Genomic DNA, 13,673 nt, shown 5'->3' with positions numbered 1-13,673 from the left:
CTCTAAGGAGGGAAGTGATTGTAACAAAGGAAAGAGCTGATGACCTGGCTAGACAGCTTTTGCAAGGTCAAGCTGGACAAACTCCTTTACCCGGTTCCGGAGGGAACCCCGCTCCTGTGCTTTCCAGTAACCCGGTGCAGATTAATCTACCTGGAAACATGCCGCTGGCCCCACCCGAACGCTTTGCTGGGGAGCCCAAACGATTCGCCGTATTCATGAATCAGTGTCGTTTGCATTTCCTGTGCAGACCTGGGGCCTTCCCTAATGACCAGACCAAGGTAGCCTTTGTATTGTCATATCTCAGCGGCAGTGCTGCCGATTGGTCAGTTCCACTGGTAACTCAAGATGACCCGATTCTTTGTGATTTTCAAAGATTTCAAGCAAGCATGGAAAGGTTATTTGCTCGTCACTCCCGGGGCAGGCTGTAGATGACGAACTTCTATCTCTGCGACAGGGCAATCAAGACCTCCTTTCCTACATTGCAACCTTTAATAGACTAATTGTGGAAATTGGGTGGCCAGAGGATAAAAGAATCACGTTATCTTATCGAGGTCTACGCGGAGAACTTAAAGAGGTCCTGGCCCAAGTTTTAAATCCGCCCCAAGAGTGCTCAGAATATATAGACTTAGTGGTCCAATTGGATCACAGACTGCAAAACAGAAAAGCAGATCGGTCCAAGTTTGAGACCCGGGTGTTAGTCAAGACCCACGCTAACCTCAAGGGGGCTGAAGCCTCAGAGCCAATGCAAATCGGAGGAGTTAAAGGACCTTTAACGCAAAAGGAACATGAAAGAAGACGGCAGATGCACTTATGTCTTTATTGTGGATCCTCTGGACACTTTCTAGGAGATTGCCCGGCATGGCCACCCAGGAAGGTGGTAGGAGCCGCTGAAAAAATCCATGAAACCTCTGTATCGGGAAACGACCCCGCCCGACAAGCGTAGGGGTCCGCTTGCCGAGCTTGAAAACGAACTCTCAGACCTCGCATTTCACTGTGCCAATGGTCCTCGTAGATCCGGAACAGCCTAAGCGGTTGCATGCAATAAAGGCATACATCGATAGTGGGGCTATAGGAAACTACGTGGATCGTGAATTGGTCTCCAGGATTAACCTCCCCCTGCGTCCTAAAACCAGTAAAGATGTTATCACCACAGTCGATGGAACCGAAATTGCCTCGGGACCGGTAACACATTCCACAGCTGAGGTAACACTTGTAGGTCCGGACGGCCATCGGGAGGCAGTTGTGTTTGATGTAATCAAGGCTCCACAGTTTCAGGTTATACTCGGAATCCCTTGGTTAGAGACACATAATCCTCGAATTGATTGGCGAGCGAAGAGAATAACCTTTCCAGAGTGTGCACGAACCTGCTACCCAGAAAATCTGAAGGTCAGTCTAGCATCAGTAACCTCTGTCTCCATGCAACTACCTCCGGAACACCAAGACTTCCAGGACGTCTTCCAAAAGGAACAGGCCAACACGTTACCTCCTCACAGATCGTACGATTGCCAAATGGATCTGGTGCCCGGTGCACAACCCCTTTGTAGCAGGATTTATGCCCTTACTGAGCCGGAGAATCTGCATTTGAGACAATATTTAGATCAATACCTAGCCAATGGTTTCATTCGCCCGTCAAAGTCTCGGGCATCCTCGGCTTTGTTCTTCGTGCCAAAAAAAGAAGGCGACCTTAGAACTTGTATCGATTTACCGCGCATTGAACCAGATAACTGTTAAAAATCGTTACCCTCTGCCTTTGATCCCTGAACTCCTTGACCAGGTGAAGGACGCTTGCATATACACCAAGTTAGATCTCCGGGGGGCTTATCATCTGGTACGAGTTAAAGAAGGCGACGAATGGAAAACGGCCTTCCGTACAAAATATGGACTATTCGAATACCAGGTGATGCCTTTCGGGTTGTGCAACGCGCCTGCTGCCTTCCAATTCTTCATGAACGATGTCCTTCGGGAACTCATCGACGTCTGTGTTGTCGTGTATATCGATGACATTCTGGTGTACTCCTCTTCGGAATCTGAGCACAGAAAACATGTCAGGGCTGTCCTTGAGAAATTGCGCCAGCACAAACTGTTTGCAAAGCTGGAAAAATGCGTTTTCCATACCACCGAGGTTGAATTTCTTGGATTCATCCTGACACCTAAAGGGGTCCGAATGGACTCACGGAAAGTGGATGCCATCCTCAAATGGCCATCACCTAGTTCGGTGAAAGGTGTCCAAAGCATGCTTGGTTTTGCCAATTTTTATCGCAGGTTTATCCCAGAATTTTCACGGGTGGTGCAACCCATCATTGCACTCTTGCGGAAGAATAAACGTTTTGAATGGACCAAGGAAGCTGAACAGGCCTTTCAGGAATTAAAAGCTAAATTTAAGTCTGCACCTATTTTGAAACTTCTGCGTCCTGATCTCCCATATATAGTTGAAACTGATGCATCCAGCTTAGCCATGGGAGTTGTCCTGTCTCAGAGAGACCCCGAAACCAACCAACTGCACCCCATAGCATTTTGGTCCAGAAAGTTCTCGCCGCCGGAGATAAATTATGCAATCACTGATAAGGAATTATTAGCCATTAAGTCCGCCTTTAAGGCTTGGCGGCATTATCTTCTTGGCGCCAGGCATACCATCACCGTGATCACTGATCACCGAAATTTACAATATTTAAAAACTGCCAAGGCTCAGTCTTCACGACAGCTCCGATGGGCTTTATTCTTTGCTGAGTTCGATTTTGTAATTACCTACCGTCCTGGCTGTAAGAATGGGAATGGGAGAAATGGACACAAACTCAGAACCTGTGCCGATAATTCCCTAACAAAGAATCTTGGGGATAACCACTTTACAAACCCTTGAAGACATTCAAGTACGGGTAAAACTATTCCTGGACTCTTCAGCCTTGCAGGATTGGATCAAAAGGGGGTCTGCCTTTTCAATCAACGATGGCTTACCTTACTTCCAAGGTCGTTTATTTTTGCCAGAAAAGGAATTGCAAGAACTGATTTCCCGTCATCACGATACTCTGATGGAAGGACATCCTGGCATTGCCAAAACAGAGGAAAAAATTAAACGACAATTCTGGTGGCCGTCCTGGCGAAAGGATATTAAATCTTTCGTGATGTCCCGTGGAGTTTGCGCCCAAAACAAAGGTCAAAAAACAAAACCCGCCAGTCTTCTTCAACCCTTAGACATTCCACCAGCACCTTGGCACACCTTGTCACTAGATTTTATCACGGACCTGCCCTTTTGTAATGGATACAATACTATTCTGGTTGTGGTGGATTTATTTTCCAAGATGGCCCATTTTATTCCGTTGAAAGGATTACCTTCAGCTTTTGTTCTTGCCAAGGAATTCCTCGAAAATGTCATCCGTCTGCATGGATTCCCGTCCATACTAATCTCCGATCGGGGAAGCCAGTTCATTTCTCGTTTTTGGAAAAAGTGTTGTCAACTGGCACAAATCGACGTAAGACTCTCAACCAGTCACCACCCACAGACCGATGGTCAGACGGAGAGAACAAACCAGACCCTTTAACAATATCTACGATGTTTGTTGCACCAATCGGAGGGTAATTGGAAGGACATTTTATGGGTGGCTGAATATGCATACAATAACTCGATACACTCTGGAACTGGTCAGAGCCCCTTTTTTACCCTATATGGACATCACCTTCGTACTTCAGACCTGGACTCACCTTTGAGCCTCGAAATGCCCGCAGTGGACCATTTGCATTCTACGATTACTCAAGCCTTCAAGGATGCTACTGCACACTTACAACATGCGAAAGGGAAATACAAAAAGAATGCAGATCTGCATCGCAAGGAGGCGCCTCCATACCAAATAGGGGATCAAGTATGGTTGGCTACCAAACACTTATCGCTCAAGGGACCTCGGACTTTTAATCCAAGGTATTTAGGCCCTTACTCGATCAAAGCTATAATTAACTCAGTGGCAGTCAAGCTAGATCTACCAGCTAACATGCGGATTCATCCCGTCTTTCATGTGTCGCTTTTGAAACCAGTGCAACCAGGAACCAGATTAATAAAGCCACCAGAACCAATCCAGATAGATGGGGAGCCTGAATTCGAGGTGAAGAACATTTTGGACTCTAAGATCTCAAAATCAAAACTTTTCTATCTAATTGATTGGAAGGGGTACAGGTCTCAGGAAAGATCTTGGGAACCCAGCGACCACATACATGCACCTCGGCTAGTAAAAAGGTTCCATCGGAATTTCCCGAACAAACCGAAACCTCCTGGGGAAACGGCCTTGGGAGGGGCCTTGAGGGGGGGGGGGGAGTGCTGTCATGATGCCTACCCCCGGAGCACCAGGCCAGGCCCAGCACCCCCGGGAGCAGGCATCACGCCCCCGGGTAAAAGCCCAGCGGCCCTTTATAGGGGCTCTTTGGACTCTGTCCTGGTGCCGTTGGCGCCAGGCTCATGTTGGACATCAGTCCTGGCGCCATAGGCGCCAGGCTCATAAGGGGAAGTGTTTGGTGCACTTACCTGAAGCAGACCATGCTGCACACTCGCCTGATGCAGACCATGCTGCATGAAGAACCAAGCCAAATGAGGCTTAGGAGGGACTATTTTTCTGAAGGAACTATTTTGTCACTTGGGTGGGGCTGTGGAAGAATACTCACCTGGAACTTCTTCCAAGGCTATTTAAGCCACACCCGGACAGCCACACGTGCTTCGCGTTGTTCTGCATCCCAGCAGCTGGACGCTCAGTGTCTGCTCCTGCACCTGGACTCCAGCCACGCCCTCCTCGAACCTGGAACACCTGTAAGGGAATAAGAGAAGAGAAAGGTGAAAACCAAGAACTATTTCAACCTTCTTACCTGCATCCGGAATCTTCACGCCAGCATTCCTGAAGGAAGACTTCCATTTAAAAGCACCGCGTTGCTCGCTGCAGCGCCGCGCTTCACTCACCTGTTCCCGAGACACCGCCCGGCTCCATTGCGGCTCTCAGTGCCGGTCGCCACATCTCTGCACCGCACCTAAGGGAGAGAAGAAGAGACAAAAGGTGAGCAAGGGAACACAAGAGGAAAGCTGGATTTTCAGCCATATTACTTACCGGCTATTCTTGGTGAGCCATTCCAGATCTCGGGTCGGCGCCACATCTCTGGCAGGTACCGCACCCCGGCTCCTATGGGGAAAAGACAAGACATTACTGGGGAATTATAAAGACATTTAGAGGGGTCGCCCTCAACACTAACTCACCTGATTTTACCCCGGCAATTTAACCCCTCAACGCATCGCCTATGTTCTGCACCTGAAATAAAGGACAGAAAAAGACAACATAAAAGGAGGCTCACACTTGAACTTTTGCATCTTCATACTTACGGCGTATCGCTCAGTAAAGTCAAGTGGATTTGTCAGCGCCATTCTGAAAACCAGTGAAGTAACTGGACGAACGCGCGCCCCTGCACCAGAAGCAGGATGGAGAGTTCATCCTTCCAAACCATAAGGTGAGCTTAAACCGGCGGTTTTGGAGGAAGTCAGAGGAGAACGAAGGGGGAAAGGGGGGAGCAAGCACATTATTCAGCAGACAGTTAATCCCCTTTCTCATCTGCAGAAGGATATTCCTACGGGCCAGACAAGCAAGATTTGGGGGTCCTGTTCAATCGGTGGTCCGAATTCTGCGCATCATGCTTGAAGAGGCCACAGCAACCCAGACCAGACCAGCGCCTCCGTGTGAGCCAGGTGAGCGTTACAGATAATCCTGGGCGCCATCTTGAAATGCGCTAAAACGTTGCCGGAGTTCCTGCTGATCGGCCCAAGTCGCAGCCATCTTGGATGTTACAGGATCCTGTGGGGATGTCTCCTTCTCCACTGATGCTAAATAGACCAAGCGCTGGCAGAGCTCCTGACAGAATGCCCCTTCTGAGGAGGCAAGGGAACTAGCTTCCACAGATGTAATCTGTGAAACCTTTGAAGGAGCCTGGGGGCATGCATAGCAGATGCGGGATCCCAGGTGCGGTCTGTAGGGCTGTACCCTTTTCAGTCCAAGTATTGTAATTGACCCTGATGGTACCTGGAATCGCATATGGTCTTGACTTCGTACACTGGTCCACAGGTGGTGTTGATCGGAGCTGGAGGTCTATGGACCGTTCTTTGAAATGGATCAGGAACATGCGGCTTCAGCTGAGAAATGTGAAAGACTGGGTGTATTCCTAACCAGGATGCAGGCAATTTAAGGTTGAAGGCTACTGGACCCACAAGTTGACAGATCGTAAAGGGACCAAAAAAGGGTGGGGCCAATTTGGATGGAACTAAATGTCTTGGAAGATGAGATGAAAGCCAAACAAGATCACCAATGGCCAACGCAGGTGTTTGCAGTCGTCTTCGATCAGCTTGTTTGTTGCTGGAATCTCTAGCATCTGTCAATGATTGTAGGGCTGTGGCATGGTCTGTTTGAATCTTGTCAATGAGTTGGTTTACCTAGGGGGCTTTAGTATCTGCTGAGTTAACGGTAGGGACACAGGTGGGATGAAACCAATAGGTACATAAGAAAGGGCTGACTCCAATAGAGGTATGAATTGAATTGTTATACAAAAACTCGGGAAATAATTCGGCCCAATTGCCATAGGAAGCTGTGGTCAAACATCTGAGGTACTGTTCCAACGACTGATTTAGCCTCTCCGTCTAAACGTTGGATTGCAGATGGTACCAAGAAGTCAGAATCCTCTGAATACCAAGCCTTTGACACAATAACTTCCAAAACGTGAAGTTGTACTGAGGTCCTCGATACGATAGGACAGTGCTTGGCAATCCGTTGAGGCAAAAGATGGTTTGTAGAAAAACTTCAGCCATCTGTTCAGCAGAGGGTATTTAAGGGAGCGTGACAAAGTGATCCAACTTAGTGAGCAAATCTATAGTCCCCATGATTGTAGTCTGATTGTTTGAGAGGGGTTGTCGATGAAGTCGGTACTAATGTGTTGCCTGGGGTGTGAAGGTAGGGAACGCAGTGTTCATTTGCCTAAAGGCAGCCTGCAAGCGGTTTTAACTTGTTGATAAACGATGCAGGCAGGTAGATAGTTCATGACTTCTTCTTGAAGATTGGGCCACCAGAACTGTCTCTTGATGATCCCCAGTCACACAGACTCCACAATGACCTGCTGTCTTGGTATCATGGCACATGTGTAACACCACACATTGCAACGCAGAGGTGGTTATTTATAGGTTCTTGCCCTGGATTAGCAGACCTTGACCCTCCGACAAACCGTAATGCTCGATGACAAGCGATATGGTTGGCTCTTGAAGTATGGTAGCCCTTCGTATCCGTTGTTGGAATGTCATCACCGAAAAGAGGAATGAAGCTTTAGGCTGTTAACATATCCCGTTGGAAAGACTCCTGCACTGGAATCCATACGGTATAGTGCATCTGCCAATTAGTTTTCAAAACCGGGTAGGAATGTAAACCGCAGATCATATTGGGAAAATAAATGAGCCTAGCGAGCTTGTCTGCTGTTCTGACATTCTTGCTGTTGCAGTGCCTTTAAGTTGCGATGGCCTGTTCTGACAGGTACCTGATGTCTAGAACCTAGAGGAAGATGTCGCCACTCTGTGCAGGCCTTCTTTATAGCCAAGAGCTCCTCTTTCAAGACTGTATAGTTCTGAACGGAAGCGGACAACGTCTTAGCGAGCATCCAATTGCCTATGTTTCTATCGTTCCACAGTTGTTTGAGAACCACTCCAACAGCAGCATTAGATGCATCTGTCTCCAAGAAGAATGGTTCATCTTGGTTCGGAAGACATATTATGGGAGCTATCATGAAATGTTCTTTGATATCATGAAAAGCCTTCCTAGCTGTGTCATTCCATACGAAAATGGCTCTTTTTGAGAAGAGCAGTCAGCGGTAGGATCTTCAAGGAAAGGTTTGGGATACATTTTTTATAAACAATTACAAATCCCAGGAATCTTTGTATATCCTTTACAGAACTGGGTTCTTTCCAGTGTAGAATGGATTGAACCATAGCCGGATCCATAGAACTCCCTTCTAAAGACCACACAAAACCTAGATCTGTTACCGAAGGTTGGTGGAATTTTTATTTCCAGTTTGGCATAAAGATGTTTCTGAAGAAGCCGTGATAGTACTTCAGATATGTGGATGCAATGTTCTTGTGGCTTGTTGGAGAAAATCAGGATGTTGTCAAGTTATACGACAACTGAGTGTAACATGAAGTCTGAGATAAGAGTATCCATGAACTGTTGCAAAATAGCTGGGGCATTGGCCAATCCAAAGGGCATAACACAGTATTCGTAGTGGCCAAAGGGAGTGCCGAATGCGGTTTTCCACTCATCGCCACTACGAACCAAGTCAGTCCTATTCGATTCTGGGGTTTTCTGCACTGCAGGTCATCGGATTTCCTGAGTCCTATGGCAGTGGGTTGTTCAGTGGCTATGTAACAATGTCCTACTGTCATCCCAGGGGAAGTTTCGTTCCCAGAGCTATTACTGCCGGGTGAAGCTGGCGTTCCTGTGTCCTCAGCATGTCCCTGCAGGCGGTGTACACAGTTGGGGGCTTCCCTTCAGTGTCATTGTTGCAGCTGCTACCATCGGTGCCAGTTTCACTCTCCCTGAAGTGGGATCTTCCCATCCTCCCTCTCCCTTTCTGACCGTGTGTGTCATCAACCCTTGGCCTGTCCTCCCTCCTGTCCTCGATACCCCAATCATTTACATTTTTATTAAATCTGTCTAAATGAAGTCATAGTGGTGCTTTCAAGCCTTACAGGTTTGTAGAAAATAACCCTGTGGGTTGGACTATCTACACTGAACTTACTATTGTTAATAAGAATACATTTATTGGTAGCGCTTGCCCAGGCAATTTGCAGTTTTAGGCAATTTAGCCAGCTTGCACTGCTTGTGATGTTTTTGATTGTGGGTGGGAGTGCTGGGGAGGGAGGGGGGATTGGAGATTTTCTTTAACCCTGCAATTCTCTTCAAATAGCACCACAGTGATCCAGAACGTCAACAAAGCCCAAGTCAAGGTTAGAGCGAAAAAAGACAACGTGGCAGGTACTGTTTTTCCATTTAATACAGTATCTTTTTATTCAAATGTGCTGCTTTAAGAAATTGACATTTCTGCCCCTTTTTATCTTCTCTGCTCTTGTGTTAAAAAAAGGGTGCCTTTTACAATTCCTGGTTGTTTGGGTAGTTTTTGCTTCTCCGTGACTTTATAAGTAGAGTGCGCTACATTGAAGAGTCTGGTCCACCTGGATGCCTGATGTAGAATAACCTTGTTGGCTCACAGACAAGTGCCCGTGGTTTATCCAAGTTGATTGTTGGGCAGAATCTCTGATTCTCTTTTTGATGAACATGTCTCCTGTGTGAAGTGAGGTGTTTTCTGTTGTTATTTCTGGGTCTTCTTTAAAAAAAGAAAAAGGCATTTTATTCATACACGTTTCCCTTTTCCCTCCATTGTATTTCTTTAACATATATTGAATGATATTAATACATTTGTCTTGTATAGTGCCCTTCTGCCATTTGATTTGGCCTCGCTGTATATAACTTTTTAAGAGACGGGATGGAGGGGAGGCAGTTTGTTAGTTGGAGAGGCGGATGCAAAACCTGTGACAGTTGCAGGTCGGAAGTATCTGGTTCTTGTAACAGTATGGTTCTCTGGGCTCCGTGTAGTTGTTTGGGAGTATGTGACCCCAAAGGGAGACCCCAAAGACTGAAAAGTGTAAAGCGTGCTTAGTGTAGAGTTGTCTGCTAATTTGGGGGTAGGGAGAGTGGGTTAGAGCTGGAGAGAGGAGCATAAGTCATATCCTGGTCGTATTCCAGAGCTGTGGACCAGGCCTGTCATTTCCTCCTTTAGGGAACGTTCAAGTATGGTAGAAGGTTGAGGTTTTAGAGGCTGGTTGGTTAGTTGGAAGTACACATATGACTGAAGAGTAGTTGGAGGGGAGGGGTAGACCTAAACTTAAAGGTGGGATACTGTCCGATAAAGCAGACTGGAGGCTTGTTGGATGTTTTCAGCGGCAGTTATTCGGTTCCCTTTTGGCTGAATGGCTTCTGATCAGAGTAGAATTGCTGGTTTGCTCTGTGGCAGAAAGAATCTGTGCTTTCTGTAGTTTTGCGTTCTTGTTCATGGGCAGAGGATGAGGTGAGTATGTCTATAGATTGGGTGTGGGGGGCCCTAATGGGGAGCAGTGAGAGATGCATATCGTTTTGAAGTGGATCCACTTTCTGATTGGATACTAGTGCAATGATCGGAGTACTGTTTGTGTGTGTGTGTCGGGGGGGGGGGGGTAATAATTTGGCTTTCACATTTGGGGCTCTTTGTTGTCTCTTGAGAAGATAATACAGTAGTCCAAGATGGGCATTTGGCATGATCCAGTCTTGATCATACAAGAGAGGTGACTGCTATGTTTCCATGTGTAGAAGGTCAGGTAGAGCATGATGCAACATAAGATGCAGAGTTGGAAGAAACGGCTCCTTATGATAGCTTTGACCTTGAAGGTAAATTAATACATAGATTTCAGCTTCAAAAGTAGGTACAGCGAACAGTGATTCAGTTACACCATAGAATGCTTTCTCTGAAAGAAACAAGACACTGCACGTATATTGTTAGGTCTGTGATGCATGTATTCTCTTAATGCAAACAAGTTGATTCCCCCTCTGCCATAGATACATCAGACTTCCATCTGAGCAATACTCTTGGCTACAGAAATTAAACCTTTGCAACTGTGAGTATCCCCAAAACATACTTGAAACCGGGATGTCCTTTCCAGAAGCTCCAATGGGTGGTGAATTGTAACCAATGTTAAAGTTTAATTGACATCAGTCTTCCCGCAGGTTCTTTGGGATTCTTACTTCAAAACTATTGTGGTTCCTCTTCTCCCCATCCAGACTCCAATTTACTTCTCCCTTCTTTGAGGGAGTCTCTCTCTCTCCCTCTGCCCCATCACCCCACTACTTTTGGGAACCCACCAGTTCTCCTTTCCCTTTTCTCCCTCCTGGCCGCTCTACTTTGGAGCCTATTCTAGTTCTTTGGTCTCTTTGACTTGTACTTTCCCTCCCTACTTTAGGTTTCTTCCTTGATTTGCCCTGGCTCTCTTCGCACTGGTGTTGTCATCGGTTATTTTCTTTGGTGGGTTTTTCCTGCTCTCTTCTCTTTGGGTTGCTCTTCTGTTCCCCTATTGGGGTCCTAGTCTACCCTCCTTGCAGAGTTATAACTGATCCTTCTCAGGGTCAGTTGCTTACTACTTTATTTCCTTCCCCGCAAGCCAGAGAGTTTTCCCTTCTGTCTTTGGTTCTTGAGCTTCTTATTTTCAGCTCAGTGTCCTCCAGAGAGCCCTTGATTTTTAGTGGAACGTGCCTCCTATGGGCTAATGAGTCCGGGCGGTGGCCTGCTTTCCCTCAGTCCATACAAACCCTTCAGGGCTACCATCCAATATTTTTTTCTCTCCCGTCAACTCCCTTTTTCTCTTTTCTGTGCCTATTCGCCCCTCCTTCGTATGTACAGGTTTTGTTTTCCCCTTTAGGCCCCTTTCTGACGCATAAGGTCTCTCGCAGCCCCCGCCTTGACTTGAGTCGTATTTGTAGCTATTTCTGGCCTTTCACGCTCCTTCTTATAGACTTCCTAAATTTGTCTGCTGCCCTGTTCATGGTCCCTTCCTGTCAGTTGTTTTCATTTAGAGACTTTTCATTGGGGTCTGGCTTCACAATTTGGACTCCACGAATCTCTGGTGTGGCTCATTACCTCGTTAGGCTTGGTCCTCCTCTCCTGGATACTTTCATTTGTAACAGTTGTCCTACTCTCTGCTTTCTCATACTACAACCACATTGACGTTTTCCACCCACCCTCTAGAGGCCTGCAGCCCTTTAGGATTGGGTCAACACAAAACCTAACCTGAACTTCTTTGCACTGGTCATTTTCGGTTTTTCAGGGTTGGTTGGATTTGCTGTAGTGGCACCAGCCCCTCTCTAGTCCCCCAGAAGTGCAGTGTAACTGAACTACTACTTCGTCTCATCAATCTAAAAAAAGGTACCTTTTCCCTTCTTTGTTTGTTGAAGCGCACTCGTTGCTGCCAGCCGGGCTTTGATTATACATACTGATATTCGGGTGAAATCCGAGGAGTACCCCTACCAAGTCCTCTGTTTTGGGAGGTGTGGTCGGAAGGCGGATGCAAGGACATAGAGCCCATCATCCCTCCCACCACTGCCATGCTTCCGATCTCCCCTTGCAGCAGTGATCCCTGCTCGTAGCCCCACCCTACGCACCTATGCAAGGATGGATGCAGAGCTGGGTACTCCCATTGAGCAAGAACCAGGCTTTCACAGGAAGGGTGATCAGGACTGCGCCCACTTGATTCCAGAGCTAGGAAGACTTGCTTTCCAGCGCCTGGTCTGGGCATCACCCGGTCACCCCAGCAGCCACCTTGTGGAAACCTACCTGAGGCTAATGAAGACATTTTCAAGGATGTGTCAACAGAAAAAACAGGAGTAGACTTTCCCATATTTCTGGGTGCTGAGTGATGGGATAGCTTCAATTTATGTGTTTGTGAGGGAAGCTAGCGCGCTTGTTGACTGTGCTGTTAAATGTGAGTGGAGATGGCTTTCATTCTGCCTTGCTTGTTCCTCTTCAGTGTCTCTGAGGCATCATTGCACTCCTGTTACTTGATGTGTGCATATGAGAGGTGTGTACATTTTACAAATGTTATACCCGTACTGTTTGATGAAAGCTTGCTTTGGGGATTGTCTTCATAATGGCTGTTTGCCTGTTCCTGGGTGTGTCACTGCGGGGTAGAAATATAATTTAATTTTGTAAAAACCCTGCATGCAGCATTGTTGTCGCAAAAGACTCCCTTTTCATGGTAGGTAGCGGTGATGCATGGCAGTCCCATCTTGTCTTCCATCACTCAGAACGTCAGCAGCAAGCGGTGAATAAGGTTTGCGGCAAAATAAGCTCTACTGACTAGTCTGAATTTGAACAGTTCTTAAGTGGCATATACTGAATTTTCATTTGCACTCCTTGAAAAGCAATGGCAACCACTTTGAATGAAAATATAAAAAAAGGAACTCCTTCAAATTCTGTAGCTGCAACATTACTTCTACAGCAAAGTCCCATTACCACTACTACGGTTGTTGCATGGTGCATTTGCAACTTTTTTTCACTCTTCTGCACTAAAGGCCGAAGGAAGGTGGAGTCACGCACACCAGTCCTATGCAAGGACTGTATACAGCTTTACTGGCTCTTCAGATCTACCTTCAGTCTCCCTGTTTAACACTATTCACCCCACTGGTATTGCTGTTGTCACCCTGTGAAGGATCAACACCTGTGTCAGGCACACCTGACACTTGACAGACAAACCTGGCCCTGATGGCGTTTCATTGCTACTGGTCTGTAATAATATTGCCCCCTTTAATATTTCTCCCGTTCGGGTCAGTCATGTCTGTCAAAATACTGGTTTTAGTGAGGCCCACTGGCTATTAAGGACTCTTCTCCAGACCTGCCAGCCTTTAATGACGTTTCCCAATTTCAAGTTACTCATCCCCTTTGTACGAGTTCCCTTGGGAAGATAAAATGCTGAGTAGGGCATGCCTGGCACGTGACTTCCTCCCGCGAGCCCTTCTGGCACTCGGATGTGCTCGACTGTCCCAAACTCTCCATTTTTGGGCATTGCTTGGGTCAGTGGTAGTGACTTTCTCACTTGCAGGTGG

General features: G+C 46.9%; 1 protein-coding gene across 1 annotated transcript in view; it reads left to right on the top strand.

Moving 5' to 3' along the window:
* The window catches only part of ATP6V1D (ATPase H+ transporting V1 subunit D), a 238,305-nt gene that overhangs the window by 110,291 nt on the left and 114,341 nt on the right, over positions 1 to 13,673 (top strand). The window contains exon 4 of the mRNA XM_069638720.1: positions 8,956 to 9,023. Coding sequence (XP_069494821.1) covers positions 8,956 to 9,023 — 68 coding nt within the window. The remainder of the gene's footprint in view (positions 1 to 8,955; positions 9,024 to 13,673) is intronic.

The sequence above is a fragment of the Ambystoma mexicanum genome, chromosome 14, assembly GCF_040938575.1.
Source record: "Ambystoma mexicanum isolate Mex_15411 chromosome 14, UKY_AmexF1_1, whole genome shotgun sequence".
Classification (NCBI taxonomy): domain Eukaryota; kingdom Metazoa; phylum Chordata; class Amphibia; order Caudata; family Ambystomatidae; genus Ambystoma; species Ambystoma mexicanum.
Note: the sequence above shows the minus strand (reverse complement) of the source record. Positions and strands in the feature narration are given on the sequence as shown.